The sequence below is a fragment of the Cryptomeria japonica genome, chromosome 1 (genome assembly GCF_030272615.1).
Source record: "Cryptomeria japonica chromosome 1, Sugi_1.0, whole genome shotgun sequence".
Lineage (NCBI taxonomy): Eukaryota > Viridiplantae > Streptophyta > Pinopsida > Cupressales > Cupressaceae > Cryptomeria > Cryptomeria japonica.
Window position 1 is genome coordinate 13,964,937 of NC_081405.1, and position 21,026 is coordinate 13,985,962.

General features: G+C 33.4%; 1 protein-coding gene across 1 annotated transcript; it reads right to left on the reverse strand.

Annotated features, from left to right (window-relative positions):
* Positions 1 to 2,690: 2,690 nt before the first annotated feature.
* Positions 2,691 to 20,756, reverse strand: LOC131856272 (uncharacterized). Its single transcript, XM_059207808.1, has 26 exons — positions 20,424 to 20,756; positions 20,272 to 20,338; positions 20,112 to 20,170; positions 19,905 to 19,980; positions 19,745 to 19,816; positions 19,554 to 19,641; positions 19,099 to 19,351; positions 18,747 to 18,862; positions 18,282 to 18,508; positions 18,019 to 18,050; positions 17,784 to 17,886; positions 16,704 to 16,812; positions 16,327 to 16,564; positions 7,041 to 7,199; positions 6,891 to 6,957; positions 6,754 to 6,812; positions 6,555 to 6,630; positions 6,361 to 6,432; positions 6,179 to 6,266; positions 5,608 to 5,860; positions 5,303 to 5,418; positions 4,573 to 4,793; positions 4,374 to 4,405; positions 4,160 to 4,229; positions 3,227 to 3,329; positions 2,691 to 3,115 (listed from the first exon to the last, which is right to left on the reverse strand). Exons 1-26 carry the CDS (start codon positions 20,739 to 20,741, stop codon positions 2,869 to 2,871), a joined length of 3,321 nt encoding a protein of 1,106 aa, XP_059063791.1. The 5' UTR covers positions 20,742 to 20,756; the 3' UTR covers positions 2,691 to 2,868.
* Between the last annotated feature and the right edge of the window lie 270 nt (positions 20,757 to 21,026).

The window sequence follows — 21,026 nt, forward strand, 5'->3', positions numbered from 1 at the left end:
ATCTCACAAAAATTAATCGCTCATTAACTTGCCAAAGAGTTGAGCAATCTAGACCCACATCCTCGCCACACCATTTATTCCTCCATGTGTCATCCATTTAATGGTTCATCTATATTTCATCACCATCAGTGGGGTTCACACACCACATATACAGACAAAGTTGCATAGTTAAGACTTATGAGCACTTCCAATTAATCGTGTAACTTCGTGATGATCGAGGCTGTCAGATGCATGTAAGATAATCACTCAATAATGCAGCATACAAAGAAATAACATCGAGCCCACCTCCTCAACGTTTCTACTGACATCCAAAAGGCAAAAAATCATTGGTCTAGCTTAAAATGAGTGATTCATGTGCAAGCCCCATATGCCATGTAAGAGGGCAGGGTTGCAGAGTTAAGGCGAGCTAGCACTTTAGGTTAATCATGCAACCGTGTGGTCATCTGGATCGCTGATCTTGTAGAAGATGCACCACATGGTAATGGTGTAGAAGGCCAAAGCAACCAAACATCTAACAAAAGGGGTTGGTCATGGGAATGACAAGATAGGCTCAAGTCATAACTTAAGACATTAGGAAGTAGTTATTGGGGGTCACCGTACAATTAAAACAAAAAGAAAGAGAATCAATGAACACTATTAGGGTTTAAGGTTTAAGGATTTTGAGCTTAGAACATGTAGGAAACCAAAACCCTAAACCATACTTAAGTATCATATAGGACAAAAAATTTCAGGGCAGATCTCAACGCATATGACAAACTCAAAATTTAAAATGGATGGCAAAATTATAGGCATACTCAATAAGCCTATTCCCATGATTGTTGCAAACTTCATCACAAATCATAGAAATACTAACAATGGCATCCTTAAACATAGCTTTCCATTCTTAATGATAAATAAATAATGTTTTCAAAAAACTTATTGGAAAATCATGTTCTACTTTATTTTGTAGAGTCTCATACTTCTCAAACTCACCTCCACATATCCAAGGATAGCAAACCTGTATGTAGCTTGTCTCCAAAACCACCATGCCATGATTATTTAAAAAGTTTGAAATATTAGAATGATTCCTATCTTTCTTACCATTTTGTAAAATCAAACATTTCATGAGTACCTTTTCCATATATTCCCTTAAAATGAAGGGTTTCCTTGAGTTCTTACCACCATATTGTTGTTGTGCGATTTTTTTCTTCTATGATATGAAGGATCACACACACCTACTCCATGGATATACTCTTGGGCTCTAATGCATCTCATAATGTTACTATAGAATGGTATCTCAAAATATTTGCACAAAACAACTTGCATGTGAGATGAAAATAAATCATAAGTGTCACAAACCTCTATAGATCTCCTCCCTGAAAATGTTATGGTGACTAGATAAATAGTAACTATTATCAAAGACCCATTGTTTAGTTATAGATCTCCTCCTCAGAAAAGTTATGGTGACTATGTAGGGTTTTACCTTAGTCAAACCCATTGTTTTGGTGATTTCCACCTCCACAAATAGCCAACGTAATATTGAAATGTATGTATGCCCTAGAATCTCATGTGTTTGCAAAACTAGAGTTATACCCTTTGTTTGGAGTAAAAACCCTAAATGAACATAATGTAAATGCTTCAAATCACAAATGCAATATGGATCTAAAGCAATAATGTAAATCTAAAAATGATTGATATGTAGATCTGAAATCTCACATAGAGATATGAAAATAACATGAAACATTACCAAACCTTAAGGGAGAAGTACAAGCCAATCAACAGTCAGTGATCTCCTTATTATTCTTCAATATCTCCTAAGCTTCCATGGATGTTGAAAAATATTGATGAAGACTCAATGAATGATGAATTTGTTGATTGAAGACTTCACATAAAACCTACACTTTCACTTCATAAGAGTCTCCTTCAATTGCTTGCTTGTTGGATCCTTCAAATGAGAAAAGAAAAGGTTATATAGATGAAACCTTAACTTTAATTTTGATCATAGGCCGACCTAGAATTGATAAAATTCCACACAAAGCGGGACTTGAATATTATAATACCATCAAATTATGATCCCAAAATTTGGGGAGAAAAAGTCGTGACCCGTGTGATTCACACTGGTCCGATCAATTTTTTTCCAAATTTTTACGGATGCAAGGTATCATGATGACAAAGTCAAATCCCACTCGATGTTTCAATCCAGAGTGTTTAGATATGCAAAAATGAGCCTTGAAGGTCAAAATAAGACTTTCTTAAGATTTAATTTAATTAATTAATTAAAGAAGATAAAATAAAAAGGGGCACACTTAGGGTTAAAGGCCCAATTTTATAATGTGTGTAATGATAAGAGAGGACTTTAAATTTAATTAAATTAATAATTAAGTGTTTAAAAGAATTTTTAAAATGTAAAATGCAACACACTAAGGTGGGTGCTAACCTAAGCATAAAATTGGACAACAATAATTAAGGGTCTATAATTTACGACACTGCAATTATAAATTTATTCAATTGTGATAATCTTGAATATGTTTAGACATAATCATCAATATTAATAAACTAAAATAACTTTAAAGTCACTTATTATAAATACAATTAAAAATAATAAGCAAATGATTGATACATAAAAATATTTCAGATCCTTACAATTAAATAACACTTTAATAATTTTAAAAAACATAAACCTCCAATGTTTGATCAACACAACTATAAATATATATATATATATATATATATACCCATGGGCCATTTAATAGCACTTCTAACTGTTATAACTACTTAAACTATATACATAGGCATCATTTACTTTCCTTGTCGAATATGATAAAAAGTAGCTAAATTATGCTAGAAATATATGACTAATGTTGCACATTACTTTCTTTGAAAAGCTTCTTATTCTAAGGAGATGGTGGTGACGTTGAAGTTATTGAGAAGAGATGATTTTGCGTCAGAAAATGGTTTCTTATTTCCCCTGGTTTGCAGAAAAGTCTTGTACCATTGAGCAGAAAGCTTGGGGTAACGCTTCAAGTTGTCATTGAAGTCCACATGATGAAGGCCAAAACTTATAGTGTAGCCACCAAAGACTTCAAAATCATCTAGCAGAGACCAGATGAAGTATCCATTTATGTTTGATCCATTCCTGCAACAACAAACAACAGTCAAAATTGAGTTTATCATTTTAATAGAGCCTCTCAATCCATTCAAAAGTTGTACGATTTGAATGCAAGAGATGGTATGCTGTTGGATGTACCTTATTGCTGCAAGTACATATTTAAGCACATCAAGATGGAAGTTAACTCTGTATTGGTCACTCAAAGCTTGAGGAAGTGTCATAGATCCATTTCCAGAAATTCCTGTCAAGAACAAAACCATAAATAAAAGACCGGCTAGAAATTGAAAGAATAATAAACAGATAGAGAAATATAAAAGACCACCAATTTATCAGTGTTTGGTTTTTTATTATTATCATCAAACTACAACCTCTGGGGAATAAATGTGATGCAGTTAAAGATTGGGGTCAAGCCAATAATAGTTTTGTCCTTGGAGCACAAATCTACATTCAATACAGAAGTCGTGAAACATACAGTTTAAGATTTTTTTTTTTCAAAAACATATGGAGAATTTAAAAATGAAGCAAAGTACATTTATCCCAGATCAAAAAAGATGATAAATTTGATGTTTTCTAAGCAAATATTTATCTAAATAATCTAAGGCCAACTCAACCCTACTTCCCAAACAAGATAGGCAATATTGAGCCATTTTGTCAAACAGTTAGCCTGAATTGAGACAACTAAAATCTTGCATCAAATGAATTTCCTTATTCTAGTTTTTTTAATGAATATATCCTATTTAACTTATTCCAGCTTAAAAGATTCAATTTAATGGAAAACCCAGAGCAAATCTGTCCCCAGATTCCCTTACAACCTTCTCGACCTCTGGATCTCTCCTTTTGTTTGAATATGGCTGTTCTTTCCGTTAAAATTAGAACATTTTTTCAATTTATAGATTTCATGCTTCTTTTTAAAAAAAATTCTCATATATAAATATGGCAGTGAATTTGGCATTAATTAAGGGACTGCTGAAATCAATTCTTGAATGAATCTGGCAGTAGCATTTGTAAATAAATTTCTCAAATCAGATGGAGCTTCTTGTACTAAAGGATTGATAAAAGAAACGTACTCACCATTTTCATACACAATCACAGGAGGGTTATGATATTTGTTCTTGATGTATTCCAGAACTGCCTGAATACCCTGTGGTGGAAGTAAAATTGACATACTCAAAATTGACGTTTGGGACAACATTATAAGATGGTGCTAGAAATTTTTTGAGTAATGTTTACTACCAAAAGTAAATAAAAGGATAATAATTGGTTCTCTAATTTTTGAATACCTTACCATATTGTTAATGGTAAACTCTTCTTGCTTCTCTACATTTCTCAAGCAGCACAAAACAGTTTAAAAAAATAGTGTTATAACTCTGCCATCCCAACAAGAATATATATATAACAAACATGATGCTTCAGCTAACTTGAAAAATTGATTTAGCAAAATATAGTTTGTGTTTTCGGCTTGTATGGGAGATCTAACTTCATACCTGCATACCCAACAGACATATCCTGAATATAGTCTCTTAGCTTGGACACCCCTCTGTTTGGAACATCATAGCAGTAAAAGGAAAAATAGTAATTGATACCAATAAAATCCAATGATCCCTGAATCTTTTGAATTTGCTCCTCTGTAAACAAGGGCAAGCGAGAACCTGCTATCTTCCTCATGCTCACTGGATAGTCTCCATGAGCAATTGGGTCTAAGAACCTGTCCATGTTCAATTAAGCATGAGCTGACCTATTTGGAATCTTCTTATCAACTTTTTTAATAAACTATTTGGAAATATTAAACCCTCCCATCCCAAACAAGGAAGAAGTCATAATTATGGATTCAACTTAGTGCCATTTAATATGTGCTAATGGAATGAACTGCAGAAAGAAAACCATTTGAATCAAGAATCAAAGCGGCTAGGAGAGCAATAGTGATTGACACCAATAAAATTCAATGGCCCCTGTATCTTTTTAAATTGTCCCTTTGTAACCAAGGGCAATCGAGAACCTACTAGTTTCCTCATGCCTGCTGGATAGTCTCCATAAACAAGTAGTCTAAGCACCCATCCCTTGGCAAATATTTGTAGTTCAGAATGGATTTCGGCGTTCAATGAAACATGGGCTAAACTATTTGGAATCTTCTTCATCAGCTGTTTAATAAAAGTAGTTAAGACCGAACCACTTAAACTGCCGATATTCTTAAATTCCAAGGAGAATCGGACTTACCAGCCCATACTAAAATCATTGTGTCTTTCAGCTGCAGCTATATCTGTAGACTTATTGGTAAGGGGTATTGCCCATTGCATGAGAAGAGCCAAACCAATGCAACCTTTTTGCTTTCCCTGTACTCAAAAGAAAGAATTTTCTCAACACAGTAATACTTAGATAGAAAACACCAATGGACCTCTTTATCACGGTGCAAAATTATGAGTTTTGGGTGAAAAACTGAAATTGAAATTGAAATCCTATTGATGTCCACAGAAAATCAAAACAGGTCAAGAATTGGAGTACACCCAATAAGAGAAAAGAACCTGATACTTTTCCCTGTACAGCTCCACAGCAGCTGCATGTGCTATCAATACATTATGGGCAACAATATATGGCTCAACAGTGGAGTTTCCGGCAGTACAATTTCCAAAAGGGTAGGAACAGCGTTGAGGAGCAAAACCACCCATGTCGTATCCTGCAATTGAAAGTACATTGGGTTCATTGAAAGTTGACCAGAATTTCACCCTATCGCCAAATTCTCTGAAGCATATGTCTGCATAAGCCGTGAAGTCTTTTCTGCAAGTAATTACTTTAGGATCAGTCCATTATGTAGTATCCATGTTCACAAATGACAAAGTAATGGACAGAATAATAAAAACCTAGAGATGTTTTGCAGGAAACACTCTAAATCTAATGCTTGCCTCCTTGGCCCTGTCTAGATTATACATCAATTAGTCGAAAGCTCTAGAACTCAGCCATGTACAAATTTACAATCGTCAACACAACCCTGGACATGTTACCTTTCACGATCACCATCAGAAGATATACCCACTATGTTTTCTGTAGTATTTACCGATGCACAAATGAAGAATAAGGGTTTAAAGAAGGCTTTACACAATCTGTGGACTGATGAAACCCTCATAAGCATCTTCCAAAGCTTGAGGCAGATCAAAGTGGTTGAGTATAACATGTGGTTGAATTCCTGGGAGAGACATGTAGTATAATTAATCGACATTATCATCTAGATCACTAGTAAAAATATGGTGAAGAATTCCTCTATCACTGGGATAGCATACCTTGAGCAACAAGCTCATTGATGAGGTTATTGTAATATTGGAGGCCTTTAGGATTGATGGGTCCATTTCCATCTGCATTAAAAGCCCAAATAAATGCTCATCAAACAAATGGTGCAGTATTTCGCATTTCCCTCTCTAACAATGCCTCCTAAATAATTATAGGGAACCAAAGTGACAAAAAATGTAATATATACCAGGAATGAGCCTTGACCAGGAGATAGATAATTTATATCCATCTACTCCCATTTTGGACATTAGCTCAACATCTTCCTGCACATCATATTATGATTTGCAAATCGACCAACTGAAGAGACAGAGTTCTATGCCTGAATTTCAAATGCATATGAAAGTTGAAATGCATGCATTTTATAGTTAGCTGAAAGCAAAGGTAACCTTATAACGATGGTATTGATCCACAGCAACATCTCCAGTGCTTCCGTCCACGGTATTCCCTGCAATTCCAAAAAGAAAAAGAAAATTGAAGAGATGGGTTTTCCTGAAAGCTACTAATAAAAGTAAAAGCCTCGAACCTTTAATATGAACAAAGGTGTCCCAAATACTAGGCTTTCGACCATCTTCTGCTGCTGCACCTTCATACTGCAAATAACAGATAATCAATCTAGAATTTTCCAAGTATGAGAGAGAGAGGATTATAATAAGCAAAATGACTAGGGATTGACCTGATAAGCAGAAGAGCCAACACCGAAAATGAAACCAGGTGGAAAATCGTTTGGAGAAAGTTCTTGTGTTGAAGATACCAACATTTGCAATGTTATTATTGAAATTTTCATCATCACCATTATCATAGCCATTGTGTTATGAATGCAGGAAAGACACACCTTTTACAGATACTCGTTGCAGGGTTCATGTCAAGTATTCATACCAAAAAGGAAAAAATTGAGCAGTACACTTGTAAATGTTCGAGCTGAGAGATAACTGGGTTGAAAAGGTGACACATCGAATAATGTCGTCTTCTCACCTTTTGTAAAATTGGTTCCAACCCCCACCCCTTTCACCATAGCGTGGCCTTAGGTGTCTGTTCAAAAACATCATCTTCTTCTTTCTTTTTTTTTGTGGTGGTTATCTCATATGGGAGTACGAGTCTTTTGACTGGACCTTTTCGGTTAAAAGACAAGGAGTAAGGGGTATCCATTCCACCAAAAAAAATATCTTCTTGCAAGCAAAGCATATTAAAATATTTATAATAGAAAAAAATGAGGTTGTTTGAATTCTGATAGGGTCACATATTTTTCCATATCCATTTTTGGTAGAGGAATGCAAGTTTTTTATGGCCTCAAACTTTATAACTCAAGAATTTCAGTTGGTGTTGATAGTTTGGTAGCTAAATATGATAGGTCTTTCAAACAAACAATTTCAAAAATTTGTTCCCAAGTTATTCCATGAGATGTGAATTTTGATCCTTCTCTAGATGTGGTGCTCCCCATTCTAGAGTTTGATAGTGAATGTAAATGGTTTGAATATTTTACTTCAATAAGCTAATTTGTTAGGAGAAGTCTCCCTAAAAGCATGTTTAGAGAGTTTGGGTTCACTTCACAATAAGCCTTCTTCTTGATCTATTAAGGCCCTGCTTCTAGAAGGGAAATGGCTATCTAGCCCCTAGGATGTACCAATGCATAGGTTACCCTCATAAATCATAGCTTATGTATTGGTGCATCCTAGAGGCTGGATAGTCATTTCTTTCTAGAAGTGATAAAGGATGGACTACGGTTAGAAATCATACAAATAATTAAAATTTTAGGGTCATAATGTTCACCATATAATTGTTGTCTCTTCAACTCTAGATTACATGATGATGAGTCCACATGTATATAATTAGTAAAGAAATAATAAATATAATACATGTTTACCTTAAATGAATGGTAATCTTAAAATTCATATTAAATGGTGAACAAGAGGATGTTGGACCTTTGGCATCAAGACCTATTGTGGGAGTGGTTGTACAACTTCTATTGAGGTAAAATTGAATCTTTATAATCATTATGTTTGTAAATAATATAAGGTGGATTTTGTTAAATTTATTTTTTTCAATTGATGACATCAGTTCATACTCCTCGCGATATTCATGACACAATGGAGGTGGGTATTGTTGTGGTAGCTTTGTCTTCAATGCCTTTGATATAAGTATGAGCTAAATTAATAAATTTAATGTTATATTCATTTTTGTAATCCCACATCTATTAATGTAAATTTAAATGATATTCATTTGTAGTCTAATTTGGTCTAATTTGTTTCTTGAAGCTTATCATAGAGGATAACAACTCCAAATCTTGTGCCTACCCCTCAAATGGATGAAGAGAGGAAATAATTGCTTGAAATTAATTATTAGATGGTTGTAAGTGATTATTCTCTTATATATCATTCTATAATTCATTTTTATTATATTAATGCATATATCTTTTATTGTATTAAGAGGAGCTCCCCCAAAAAAATAGAAACCATCATGGTTTGTTGCTCCATCTACTTGACAGTCAAATAGTCATGGACTCTTCCCTTTCCATGGAGAGTATTGATGATATTATGGCTTTGTCCAATCCTATATGACTTTCTTATAAATATATCATGACTTTTTTCTATGCTTATATATGGATTTCTTGGAAGACTATATGGCTTTCTTGTACATGTACTCTACTTTTATCAACATGTAACATTGCATTCCTATGTGGCTCTTTAGCTCATTCAAAGTTTATTTTTGAGTGCATCTTATATTTTTTATAAATGATTATTATATTATATAAATTTGATTTCTTTTAGTTTTTATTTTCTATATAAATATATTATTCTAATGTCTAATTTAAGAGATATAGCATTAATGTAAAAGAAATCTACCTTACCTTGTTTTAAGAATTCATGATTCACCCTTTAGTTCAATTGATCTTTTGGTTTCTCTTAGGTATTCATGTGTGACATCTATCATTTATCTATGATTTATCTTCTTGAATATCTAGATTATTTAGAAACTTGAGTGGTTTGGTAGTCCCTTGCAGTAGTCCTAGTTCTAGAGATGGTCACACCCCTTCACATTTTGTAAGTACATCTTATGCTTACAAAATGTGTGTTTGTACCATGTGTTTGGTATTTTCACTCGATCATGGTATCTTAATATAGTTTTATCTTTTGCTTACATTGTAAGTATCTTAGATTAATTGTCTTTGATTTGGTGTCTTTTAGTAATAATTATTTTATGGTGAATAGGGTCTAGGCTACATCAATAAAGGTTTGGTTTGATATTTATACTCATTTTTCCTTCAAACCCCCTTTACAATATCGTTAGAGTTAATTAAAAAGGATTAAAAGTAAGATAAACTTCAAGCGGAACCTTGATTAGGGATCCATTTTTAACCTGATTAAGCCTATAACCCTTATTGAATGTCCTTGTAGACACCTAAAATTGTCCCAGCTTAATTAAATAAATATTTTATCTGAAGTCTTCTATTAATTAAATAATTATTTATTTAATTAATTAATTTATTTAGCCTCTTCTAGCCCTTTCTTCATTTAAATAGATATTTTTATTTATTTAAACTATCTTTTCCTAAATTAAATAAAGATTTTATTTATTTAATTGATCCCACTTCTTCTATTAATTAAATAAATCTTTATTTATTATATTAATTCATTAGCTTTTTTTCTTCATGACACATGTCATTTATCTCTTAATTTTCCTCTACCTACCCCCCCTCATGTTTTATTATTTCCTCTACCTAGCCTTTAATCCTAGCCGACCATTTATTTCTTTCACCTCTTAATCCTATCCCTCCATTTTCTAAAGTGTCTTCTATATAAGAGGATTCTTTCTCTCTTTCTAACACCTAATGCAACAATCAAGCCATCTTGCAATCAAGCGACTTCACAACCATAATCTATTCTTTGTTGAGCTCTTGTGCACATACAAAAATATGAGAGCAAATATATCTAACAAGATCAATGGAGATAGGAGACAATAGAGATCGAACCCTACTTAGCATGTGAATGGTATAATTGTTTAATTTGTTGATTTGCATGTTCTTGCATGTTCTTAGGTTTCTTCATTGGTGTATGGTGAATGTTTTATTGTAGAACTAGGGTTTGTTGTGACTAGATCTTTGTGATTTTGCAATAGTTTGTCGTCATCATTTTCACCTAACACAGTCCTAAACTCTCTATTTACTATTATCAACTCTCTATACTTTCCTAATCCCTGAGAAGCCTTCCAAACCCTCATGAAACCCTTAAATAGTTCAAATATTATTTTACCATCTAAAATTTTAAATTTTCATAAATTTAAATTTAAACCATTAGATCATGCATCATTTAATGTCCTCCATAGGATATATGTAATTTAAGATTCAATTGTCCATTACTCTTAGCCTTGAATTTAATGGCACACTCTTCGTATAAAACCAGGCTAATTTTTATTTCATTTATTTCTAGTTATCTTTTATGATTTAGGACCCTTAAAATAGTTACAGATGCAAAATTTAATAACGACCCTTCTTAATGTTTGACCCACATATTTGGTGTTTGGGCAATAATGTCATAGCGATTGTAGGAAGCATATAAAGTCTCAATTTTCTATCTTAGAGCTATATAACAATAATTAAGGGAATATTTTAATTTATTAGATTTGACCCCTATATTTGAATGTTTAATTTAATTTCTTTTTGCCTTATTTTGGGCCCTGATGTCATGGTATGCCCACACTTTGGCTTATTTTTAATGTTTATATGTAATTTATGATACATTTCAATTAGTTTTTTTAAAATCAAGATTGAAATGGGATAAATAGCTATAATTTTATTCCCATCATAAGGAGAGACTTAGTTTTTGTTTGTATTTCCATGAAATTAATGATTGGAGTTGTTAATATTTGATTAGAAAAAATTTAAAATCTATATTCTTCATCATGCTTGTAGGTTGATTGATACAAACTAAGAGGAGTGTTGAAGTTGTAGATTGCATAACTAAATGAAGAATCATGAGAAATTGATTATGAAGAAAAAATTATGTAATTACAAATTAGGGTTTTATTTAGTTGTAAATGGGATCTTCCTAAATGATTTGAGGATAATTTCATGGATAAGAGGAGGTTCCCTTTAAGTATTGAGAGACCATGTGATCTAGGAGGTAACCAAATATTTTAGTAATAAGAACATAAAACACTAAGGCAAGAGGACATTCTCGATGGATGGAGTTTGTGAATCCCATAGGGTGAAGATTACTAACTACAAATAGTGGTGCAAGTTAAAGCCTCCACAAATATCATCCCCACAAATCGGATGAAACAAGGCTCAAATCCAAGCACCTAAAGCATGGCAAGCATAAACAACCATTCAATGCAATTACAAGCATTGTAAAAATCAATCTTGAAAAAAATGGAAAACTATGAAGAACAGCAAGATCATTTTATACCTTCTCTAATAGCAATAATGTTGTCCAAAAAAAAAACCAAATATAAATGTTGTTAATAATGTTTACTTTTAAAGTTGTACTATTGGTCATAAGGATCATTGCATGGCAATAGGTCATATGTAAAATTGAAGCGATTTCATGTGCTTCTAAACTTTTAAATCATTTGCATATACAAAGGAGGTGGGATGTGAGAAGAAAATACCATTCTCTTGTAAACTAAAAGGAAAAATCTAAAATGGTAGACCCATGAGGCATTTGAATGATAAAGGAATTATATATATACCAAAAGATTTATCAATAAATATATTTTTCTTTTTTATATTTGTTTTTTATCGGTTTCTTTATCCTTGAGGTTTTGGTCTCTTTTCCTTTCTTTCCCCTTCCTTTATAGAGCTTTGGCTTACAATCTAATGAAATTCTAGGCTCAAGAGACATTTTAAAATACAAGCACTTGGAACTTTGTATGATAAAATATCAATTGTCTAAACAATATACAATCATATTATCCAAAAGAAATTTTGGTTTGTTCTAGACATTTTAAAACACCAGTAATTATAACTTCGTGGAATGAAATATCAACCTTCCTATCAATGTATAATCATGTGACCAAAAAATTATGAGCTAGATAAATATTTGTTGTGGCAAGTGCTTGTAAAATTATAGAATGAAATTAGAACCATTGTTTTATATTGAAAATCAAGGGTGGAGAATGAAACCTAAACTATTCTTACTTACTATTTGCATACAACACTTGAGAGAAATCATAAGATAGTAGTCATTTGGAGTAGAAATTACCATACAAAAAAGTTACTGTCAAAGTGAATACCTATCATAGATTACTAAAAAGATTTGAAATTCTTATTTGTGCAAACTTTTGAAATAATATTTGAATCGAAACTCTATTATACTTGTATTCTTCATAATCATTAGGTTTGAGACCTTATGTTCCTTAGATTTCAGAAGCCATAATAATAAAGGACCGAAATAGTAATGTTCAATGCTTGAAAATCTAATTATATACATCTTATGATTGGTAAATCCTATCAAATGTTAATTTGAAAGTAAATATAGCTTTGAAAGCAAGTGAGAATCTAATAGTAATGGCAATATGGCCCTAAAAGTGAGCAAGAAATGTAATAATTAATGGAGAAGTATTAATATTTACAAATATATTATACACTATTGGTGAATATGCTCCAGTCATGCATAATCTATTGTTATAAAATAATCTAGTTTAATTTTTTAATAAAATAATGCTTAGTCTATTTAACTAATAATAAATTAAATTTTAGAGAAAAATAGGTGATTCATCCTCCTTTATAGCTTGTACTTTGTGTACTTTTTGATTTTTTTAAAAAAAATTTAGGAAAAGGTTTGTCATCAAAAAAACATGTGATAAATGTGGAGGAAATGACCAATTTAGGTTATAGCATCATTTCACCAAGATATCCAATCAATTTCTTGCATGCAATGTGTTTCTAAATTCCAAACATGTTGAAGATGAGTCAATATGGCTATGTGATTGAGAAATGACGTTAAAAAAAAGTGTACATGACCTCGGACTTAACAACTTGTAGTTCAATTTGAAACTACATTGGAAAGTAGTTTGAAAGGAAAATGTCCAACAAGAGCTTCACTTGCAAGAAATATCATTTGGCAAAAGAGAAAAAAATTAAGTTTACAACATGACATGATCTAGTTGCTTCAAAACTCTATTAGGCCCAGCTTGAATAAATTTATTTAGCTATGTCACATCATACGATTTTAGCATTAACCAATATTATGATTCAAAATTTCAATTTATTTTGCGTGTAAAATCAAACTTCTCTTTTACTAGTTGTCTGATGCATAAGCATTACCCCACATTTATCATAACCCATTTCAATCATATTAAATTTTTTACATAGAACCAAGTGGTTGTAGGCATTGAACTAGCAATTTATCTCCAAAGGGAAAAATATCTCGACATAATTCAAAGCATTCACATTAATAGCACCAAAAAAGTGATTATTAATGTTGAAAAGAGGTCATATGGTGTTTAGTTGGTGGGGTCACATCATTGATCAACTAAATATTGATCTCATGTAGAAGATAGAAAGGTGACAACACCACCCTTATTCACATCATGATTACACAACACATGATCGGAAGGCTAAATCACACAAGTAGTAGAAAATTAAAAACTAAAGCCTTTTAATCTCTTGCAAACATAACATGTTTAAACTTTGTAATTATAAATGACTATCACCAACAAAATATTTTTGTGGGAGGTCTATCAAACCCTAGACATTCTAGGAAATGCAAAATTCATAAACAAGTGTCAAGAGGCATCTCCTCATTATTTAGCTCATCTAAAGAAGAATATTTTTCCTACAAATGGTTTCATTTGCTTCAAAACTTCGTATCTAGAAGTGCAGTTGGACCTATTTCCATTTGGCATGAACAAATTCTCCTTCATCCAAATGCCTTAGTGGATTTTGAAACCTCCCCTTATCTAGTAGGAGGGGAAGCATTTTAGGAATTGATGAGTCACTTGAGACAAGGCTAATGGTACAAGTGGAGTTTGAACAACTTTCGCCTCACTATGTCTCCATAGGGGAGGAGGGTACAACTTAACTTGAATCTAAAGGTTTTGAAATATTTTTCAAAGCGTAGTTCCTAGTGCTAGGAGCTGGAGGGAAAAACTACTTGTTACTAGGGAGTTCTTAACTTTGTGAAAAACTATAGCTGTTGAACACACACCGGATGCTGAGAGGGAGCAGGGGGTGAATCAACATTAACTTAAATTTTGGATTCCAATTTTGCATTTAACAGAGTTATCCAAGTATTCACTTCAAAGAGAATTAGATGAAGGCATTAAAAAACATTCACACCAATCACACATGAACACCATATATTTTACACGTGGAAAACCCAAACTGGGAAAATCCACGACGAGTGCTAACTAACATAAATGATTCACTATATTAAAATGTTTTACAGAAAGGGAGCTCACTGCTCTAGACTTGCAGACCAAGGCTAACTACTCTTGGTGCAAGATTCAACAAAAAGACTTGTTCACTGATGCTAACTACAATAGTTTAAGATACAAAATTACAACTTATAGAAAAAGGACTATATGGATAAAGACATCTCAGTATGTTGCTTATAGTCTCTCTTATAGCTCAAACTTAAGTCTTTGAATCACTATTTTATATCAACCGTCATCTCTGCACTGCAGTCACTTCAATCACATCGTCATCCTTACATCAAGTCGCACACACACTCACCACTGAATTTAACACACACTTATATCTTTCTATTTCTTTTCAACAAATCATCACATATATACCAATCCGAAACAAAAACATCTTCACCAAGTCGGCCAAAAGAAATATTGTAACGTGTATGCACATCTTTGACCCATACTATACAACCAGACCAAAAGATGAAGTGCATAGGACATAATCACATCATTTCACAAGATAATAAATGTTTGCATAACACCTTAATCCTAACACTAAGGATTAAAACTGATAATAAACGTTTGCAAGGTTCATATAAAGGACATGTTAGTTGTATCTAGTTTTGTAGATTTTTTTCAAAAATAACCAAAACCTAGGGCCTAATGAATAGCACAAATAAGAGAGACAAAAGATTGATAAGAACAAACGATATTCTCATCATGATACAAAAAATGATCAACTAGATTAACCATATAATAAGGATGAACTTGCTTATAAAGATAAGGCCATATGGATATGTGAACACACGATCATGACATGTGGCTCAATGAGAAACAAGGGTGGGTGAGGGTAGGTAGGACAAATAATAAGCACAATTTCAATAAAATGCAAAAGAAAAAATCTTTTGGCAAGACTTTGTACAATGACAAAGCAAATTTCATGTAGAGTCCAAGCCTTGCCAACCTAGTCTTTGAATATACTTTCAAGGGGATCCTACCTACAAAATCTCTAATCAAATAAAAAGTTTATAGCATGTGATATGAATTATCAAATTTTGGAACTGTAAGAATACAACCTAATTGTGTCTTTTCAGACATATCTCATGAAACACATTGGGAACAAATTTCTAAGGTTGTTTAGGCAAAGGCAGCATTGCTTGTTGCAGTCAAACCTTCAACTCCAACTGTAGCAGCTAAGAGGAATGAAAGGTCAAGGCCACTTAAAGTGGACAGATATGCCCTCAAGCTTAATGACAAAAAAATTGCCACAATAAATACAAGTAAAAACATATAACTCTTGCTTTTTAAACATTGTGACATGCACAGAAACAAACACAAAAAAACCCTAAGAGAGCCCAAATGATATAATTTTTATATTAAACAAATAATTATTTAGAATTTGAAGAAACAATTTAAGATCCAAAAAAGAAAATACCTTAACAGTAAACTGAATGAATTAACTTAATGAAACCATAAATAGGTATTAATGTTTACAAAATAAACCAAGAATTCACTTGTAAATGAGCCCTCTGTTTTACAATCTATTTTTCTTTATGATAAACCATGCAAGAAATACGTTCCTAATATTGGTCACTACTCTTCTCAAAAACTCATTCTGCAGAGACGTGAGTGATATTTAAGGTACTGAGCAAGACATTTGTCTCAGAATTTGGTCTCTTATTATTCCTCTTGTGCAGAAATGTCTTGTACCATCGAGCAGAGAATTTGGGGTAGCGCTTCAAGTTATTGAAGTCTACATAATGAAGACCAAAACGCCATGTGTAACTGCACAGAGCTTCAAAGTTATCTAGCAGAGCCCATATGAAGTACCCACGTGTGTCTGAACCATTCCTGCCACAATACATAATAAACAGACTTTACATTTGATCATTTTACATTGTGCTCCTCAGTCTATTGATAAGTTTTATAACTAGTGAAGCTCACTAAACTGAATTACTTGAATGGAAAAGATTGATTGCTGTTTATGTACCTTATTGCTGCAAGCACATATTTAAGCACATCGAGATGGAGGTCAATCCTGTTCTGATCGTTCAAAGCTTTAGGAAGTGGAATAGAATCATTATTAGGTTCTGCAAATCCTGTTAAGAACCAACCAACAATATAAGAACTATTGATGAGTTTGAAACATGATGATAACGGTAGTAAACAGATAAATCTTCTTTTTCGATCATATTACGCAACCTTTTGGACCAGAAGATTAAGATAAACATCACCATGTAGATGTAAGAGAATGTAGGGTGAGCTTAGGTTATAATATCTATTATATTATTTTTATTATGGGTAAATGTTGTTTATGAAAGTGATCAATCTCTATACAAAGACCTCAAAAGATCTAATAAAGACGCACAAATAACATCAAGAAACAACAATGCAGAACGGGCCATAATAAAGTCCACAAAAGACTACAAAAGATCTAATGAAGACAAACCAATACAGAGCACAAAAGATCTTTAAAAAAAAGCAGAACAGGCCATACAAGGTCAGCAAAACAACAAAAAACTAGTAGCCCCCATTAGCAGAGATGACAACGAAACAAAAAGGACAGGCCACCCAAAAACATCAACAAAAACAAATCAAGATGACTTGAAGCCAAATTATTAGTCCTGCCCACCACTTTATAACTGACAGACTTCTCATCATACATCTTGGTTTGATCCTCCATCCTATTTTCCTTAGGTCAATACCCCTACTTCCATGCCAGGATATCTGCTACTCTAAGGTGCCTGCCCATGGGAAAAGGGGGCTTTTCCTTGAAATATTGAAGTCCCTGTTTGCCCTGTAGCGTTCTCAAACCTTTGTAGCCACAGGAAACAAAAAATTCTATATATAACCACAATCACTTAGGACTTTGCATTTATACATGATGCAAACTCCACTATACCACTATCATATAGACAAAACAGTTAGCCTGTCTAGGCAGAACTCATGAAGAACATGGGAGTCAGCTAGGTTCTTAATATAATTACACTCGGCCATGGCTTTCCCCAAGTTTGATACCTAACATAAAGCTTCATATACAAGAGGATGACAGATAAGAGAAGGAACTCACCATTTTCATACAAAATCACAGGAGGATTATGATACTTGCACTTGACATATTCCAGTACTGACTGTATAGCCTCTGGTGAAACTGGTATACCGAATAACGATGTCTGCCACAAGTTTCATCATAAAGGAGTAATAAGTCTTCAGAAAATGATGCTATAAAGAAATCAAAGCAGGCTTGCTACATAAAGTAAATCAAGACAGTAATAGGTGGACCATATTTTTCTTAAATTCCTTACACGACTGTTGATTGGAGTTCCATTTCGCTTCGCTGCATTTCTCAAGCACCACATAACACCACAAGAATTTCTCAGTGCCTTAACTTAAACATGGAATATGTTTCATTGCATCAATAGAACTTTAAATGGAAGAACCCTCTTTTGTGTTTTTCTTCTAATATAGTGACATGATTCTTCATGGATTTTCAACTATCAAATAGAAACCTTAGTCATTCATCCTAGTATTTTCGTTTTGGAAAAGTTTGTGGGCTATAAATTCATACCTGAATATGAAGTTCCTACGGACATATCTTGAAAATAGTCTCTTATGTTAGAGCCCCCTTTCCTTGGAGCATCATAGCAGTAAAGAGAAAAATAGTGATTGATTCCAATAAAATCCAATGACCCCTGTATCTTTCGAACTTGATCCATTGTAAACGAGGGCAATCGAGAACCTACTATATTCCTCATGCCCACTGGATAGTCTCCATGAAAAATTGGGTCTAAGAACCTGCCCATGTTCAATCAAGCATGAGCAAACCCATTTGGAATCCTTTATCAATTATTTTTCTTAAGTAACTGGTGGGAAGATTGATCCCTCCCAACCTAAACAGGGGAAGAAGTATGATTAAAGAATCAGCATAGTACCATCTGAGACTAGTTTATGGAATAAATTAGAAGTTCCTTTTCATGATAGAGAATAAAAAAATTAGAGACAATTTTCAAATTAGAAGGATAATCAAATTTACCAGCCCACTTCAAAATCAAAGTATCTTTGAGTTGCAGCTATATCTGTGGATTTATTGGTAAGGGGTGAGGCCCAATTCATAAGAACAACAAAACCAATCCAACCTTTTTGCTTTGCCTGTATTTATCAAAGAGCAACAGAATGTACTTGAGTAATTTTTGGAAAAAGTTCACAAAGGTCTTCATGGAAAAATTCTACCTTGATTGAAGAAGAAACTGAAACTGAAACTGATTTGATATCAATATCCACAAAAGAGAAAACGAGGCCAAGGATTAGCTTACATCCAAAGAAAGAAGTATCAGTATGCAAGAACATGATGTAGTTAGGTTAAGCCAGAAGGAAGAGAAGAGCACCTGATATTTTTCCCTATACAACTCCACGGCAGTAGCATGTGCCAACAATACATTATGGCCAACAATGTATGGCTCAACAGTGGAGTTTCCAGAAGTACAATTTCCAAATGGGTATGAACAACGTTGAGGAGGGAAGTGACCATCGTCATAGCCTGCAAATGCAAATATATTGGGTTCATTGAAAGTTGACCAGTACTTAACTCTATCCCCAAATTCTCTGAAGCATATGTCTGCATAAGCCACGAAGTCTTCCCTGCAAGAATTAAGCTATGGTATCAGATAAAATAAAAGCATTTCTATTCTGAAGTGCAAAAACCGAAATATTGAAGAGACTAAAAAGACCCGAGAGATGTTTGATTGTCATGGCTTGGCCCACACTGTAGTCCAAAGCTTAGAAAACTCTTGTAAAACTTGGCCTTGTAATAGCTTCTTTGAAACTTAAACAAAGGCTTTACACAATATTGGAGCTGATGAAACCCCCATAAGCATCTTCCAAAGATTGAGGCAGATCAAAGTGGTACAATGTAACATGTGGCTGGATGCCTGAGAGTTGAGACAGCACAGCAGGTGTCAAGATTTTCACTCACATTAACATGTTTAGAAACAAAGGTATATCGGGTTAAAAATGAATAAAGAATACTCATACCATGAGCAAGAAGCTCATTGATGAGATTATTGTAGTATTCAATGCCTTTTGGATTTATGGGTTCAGTGCCATCTGTATACAAAATTTGGAAAAGGAATGAGTGCAGTACATAGACTCTGTAAGAAATGACAGTGAAAGAAACCAAAAATGCAATATGTACCAGGAATGATCCTTGACCATGATATGGAAAATCTGTAGCCATCTACTCCCATTTTGGACATTAACCCAACATCTTCCTTCACAAACATATTGCAATTTGCAGATAAGAATGATAAGTTATATAAAAAGTTAAACTTTCTATCTGTACAGAAAAAAACTTAAGGTTGATTGTGATAATAACTAGTTAAAACGGAGTTACAGAGGTCACCTTGTAACGATGGTATTGATCCACGGCAACATCTCCAGTGCCTCCGTCCATGGTATTCCCTGCAATCATACAACAAATGAAGAATAAAATAAAACAAAATAAAGAAAATAAATCAAACAGTTAGGTCTAAATCTAATCTATAAGTGCATCTGATATGAACCTTTAATATGAACAAAGGTGTCCCAAATGCTAGGCTTTCGACCATCTTCTGCTGCAGCACCTTCATACTGTCATAAAGGAAGTGTCAGAGTACATTTTTTCACTGCATAGTACAGTGGTCATATGAATTTTATCCGAGAAATGGGAAGTGACCTGATAAGCAGCAGAGCCAACACCAAAAATAAATCCTGGTGGAAAATCTTGTGCAGAAAGCTCTTCTGTTGAAGCCAGCCCAAGGAAAGTGATAAGAAATATTATTGCAAGAATTGCTATTATCCTTCCACTAGCCATTGCTGCCAAATGTATTACAATGGGAATATATTTGACATTAAATGCAGGGTGGACATATATATTGAAACGATAGCTTTTGTGACCCAGTTGAACACGTATCCCAGGCACTGGTAGGCAAGGGCAACCACACAGTATTCTATCGTCCACTTTTGATGTGACAGGAAACGCCCTTGGCTCCATGTACCATACAAAACTGAACATAATCCAAAATCTCGGTGGAAAAGTATATACCTATATAATTGCATCTAAAAGAGAGAAACAAAATCATGATTGCCTTAAATTCCATAAATTCTAGTGTAGTCGGGAAGATCGTTATCTTTGGCTCTGTCGACATAATAATTAATGGCGAGCATTAATATCATCATACCCACCGCAATACTAAGGGATTTTTTCTTTTATAGTTAAATTTTGAAGGTGGAAAATGATATGGGATTTTTCTTCTTCAAAGACTGAGGGGTATCTATT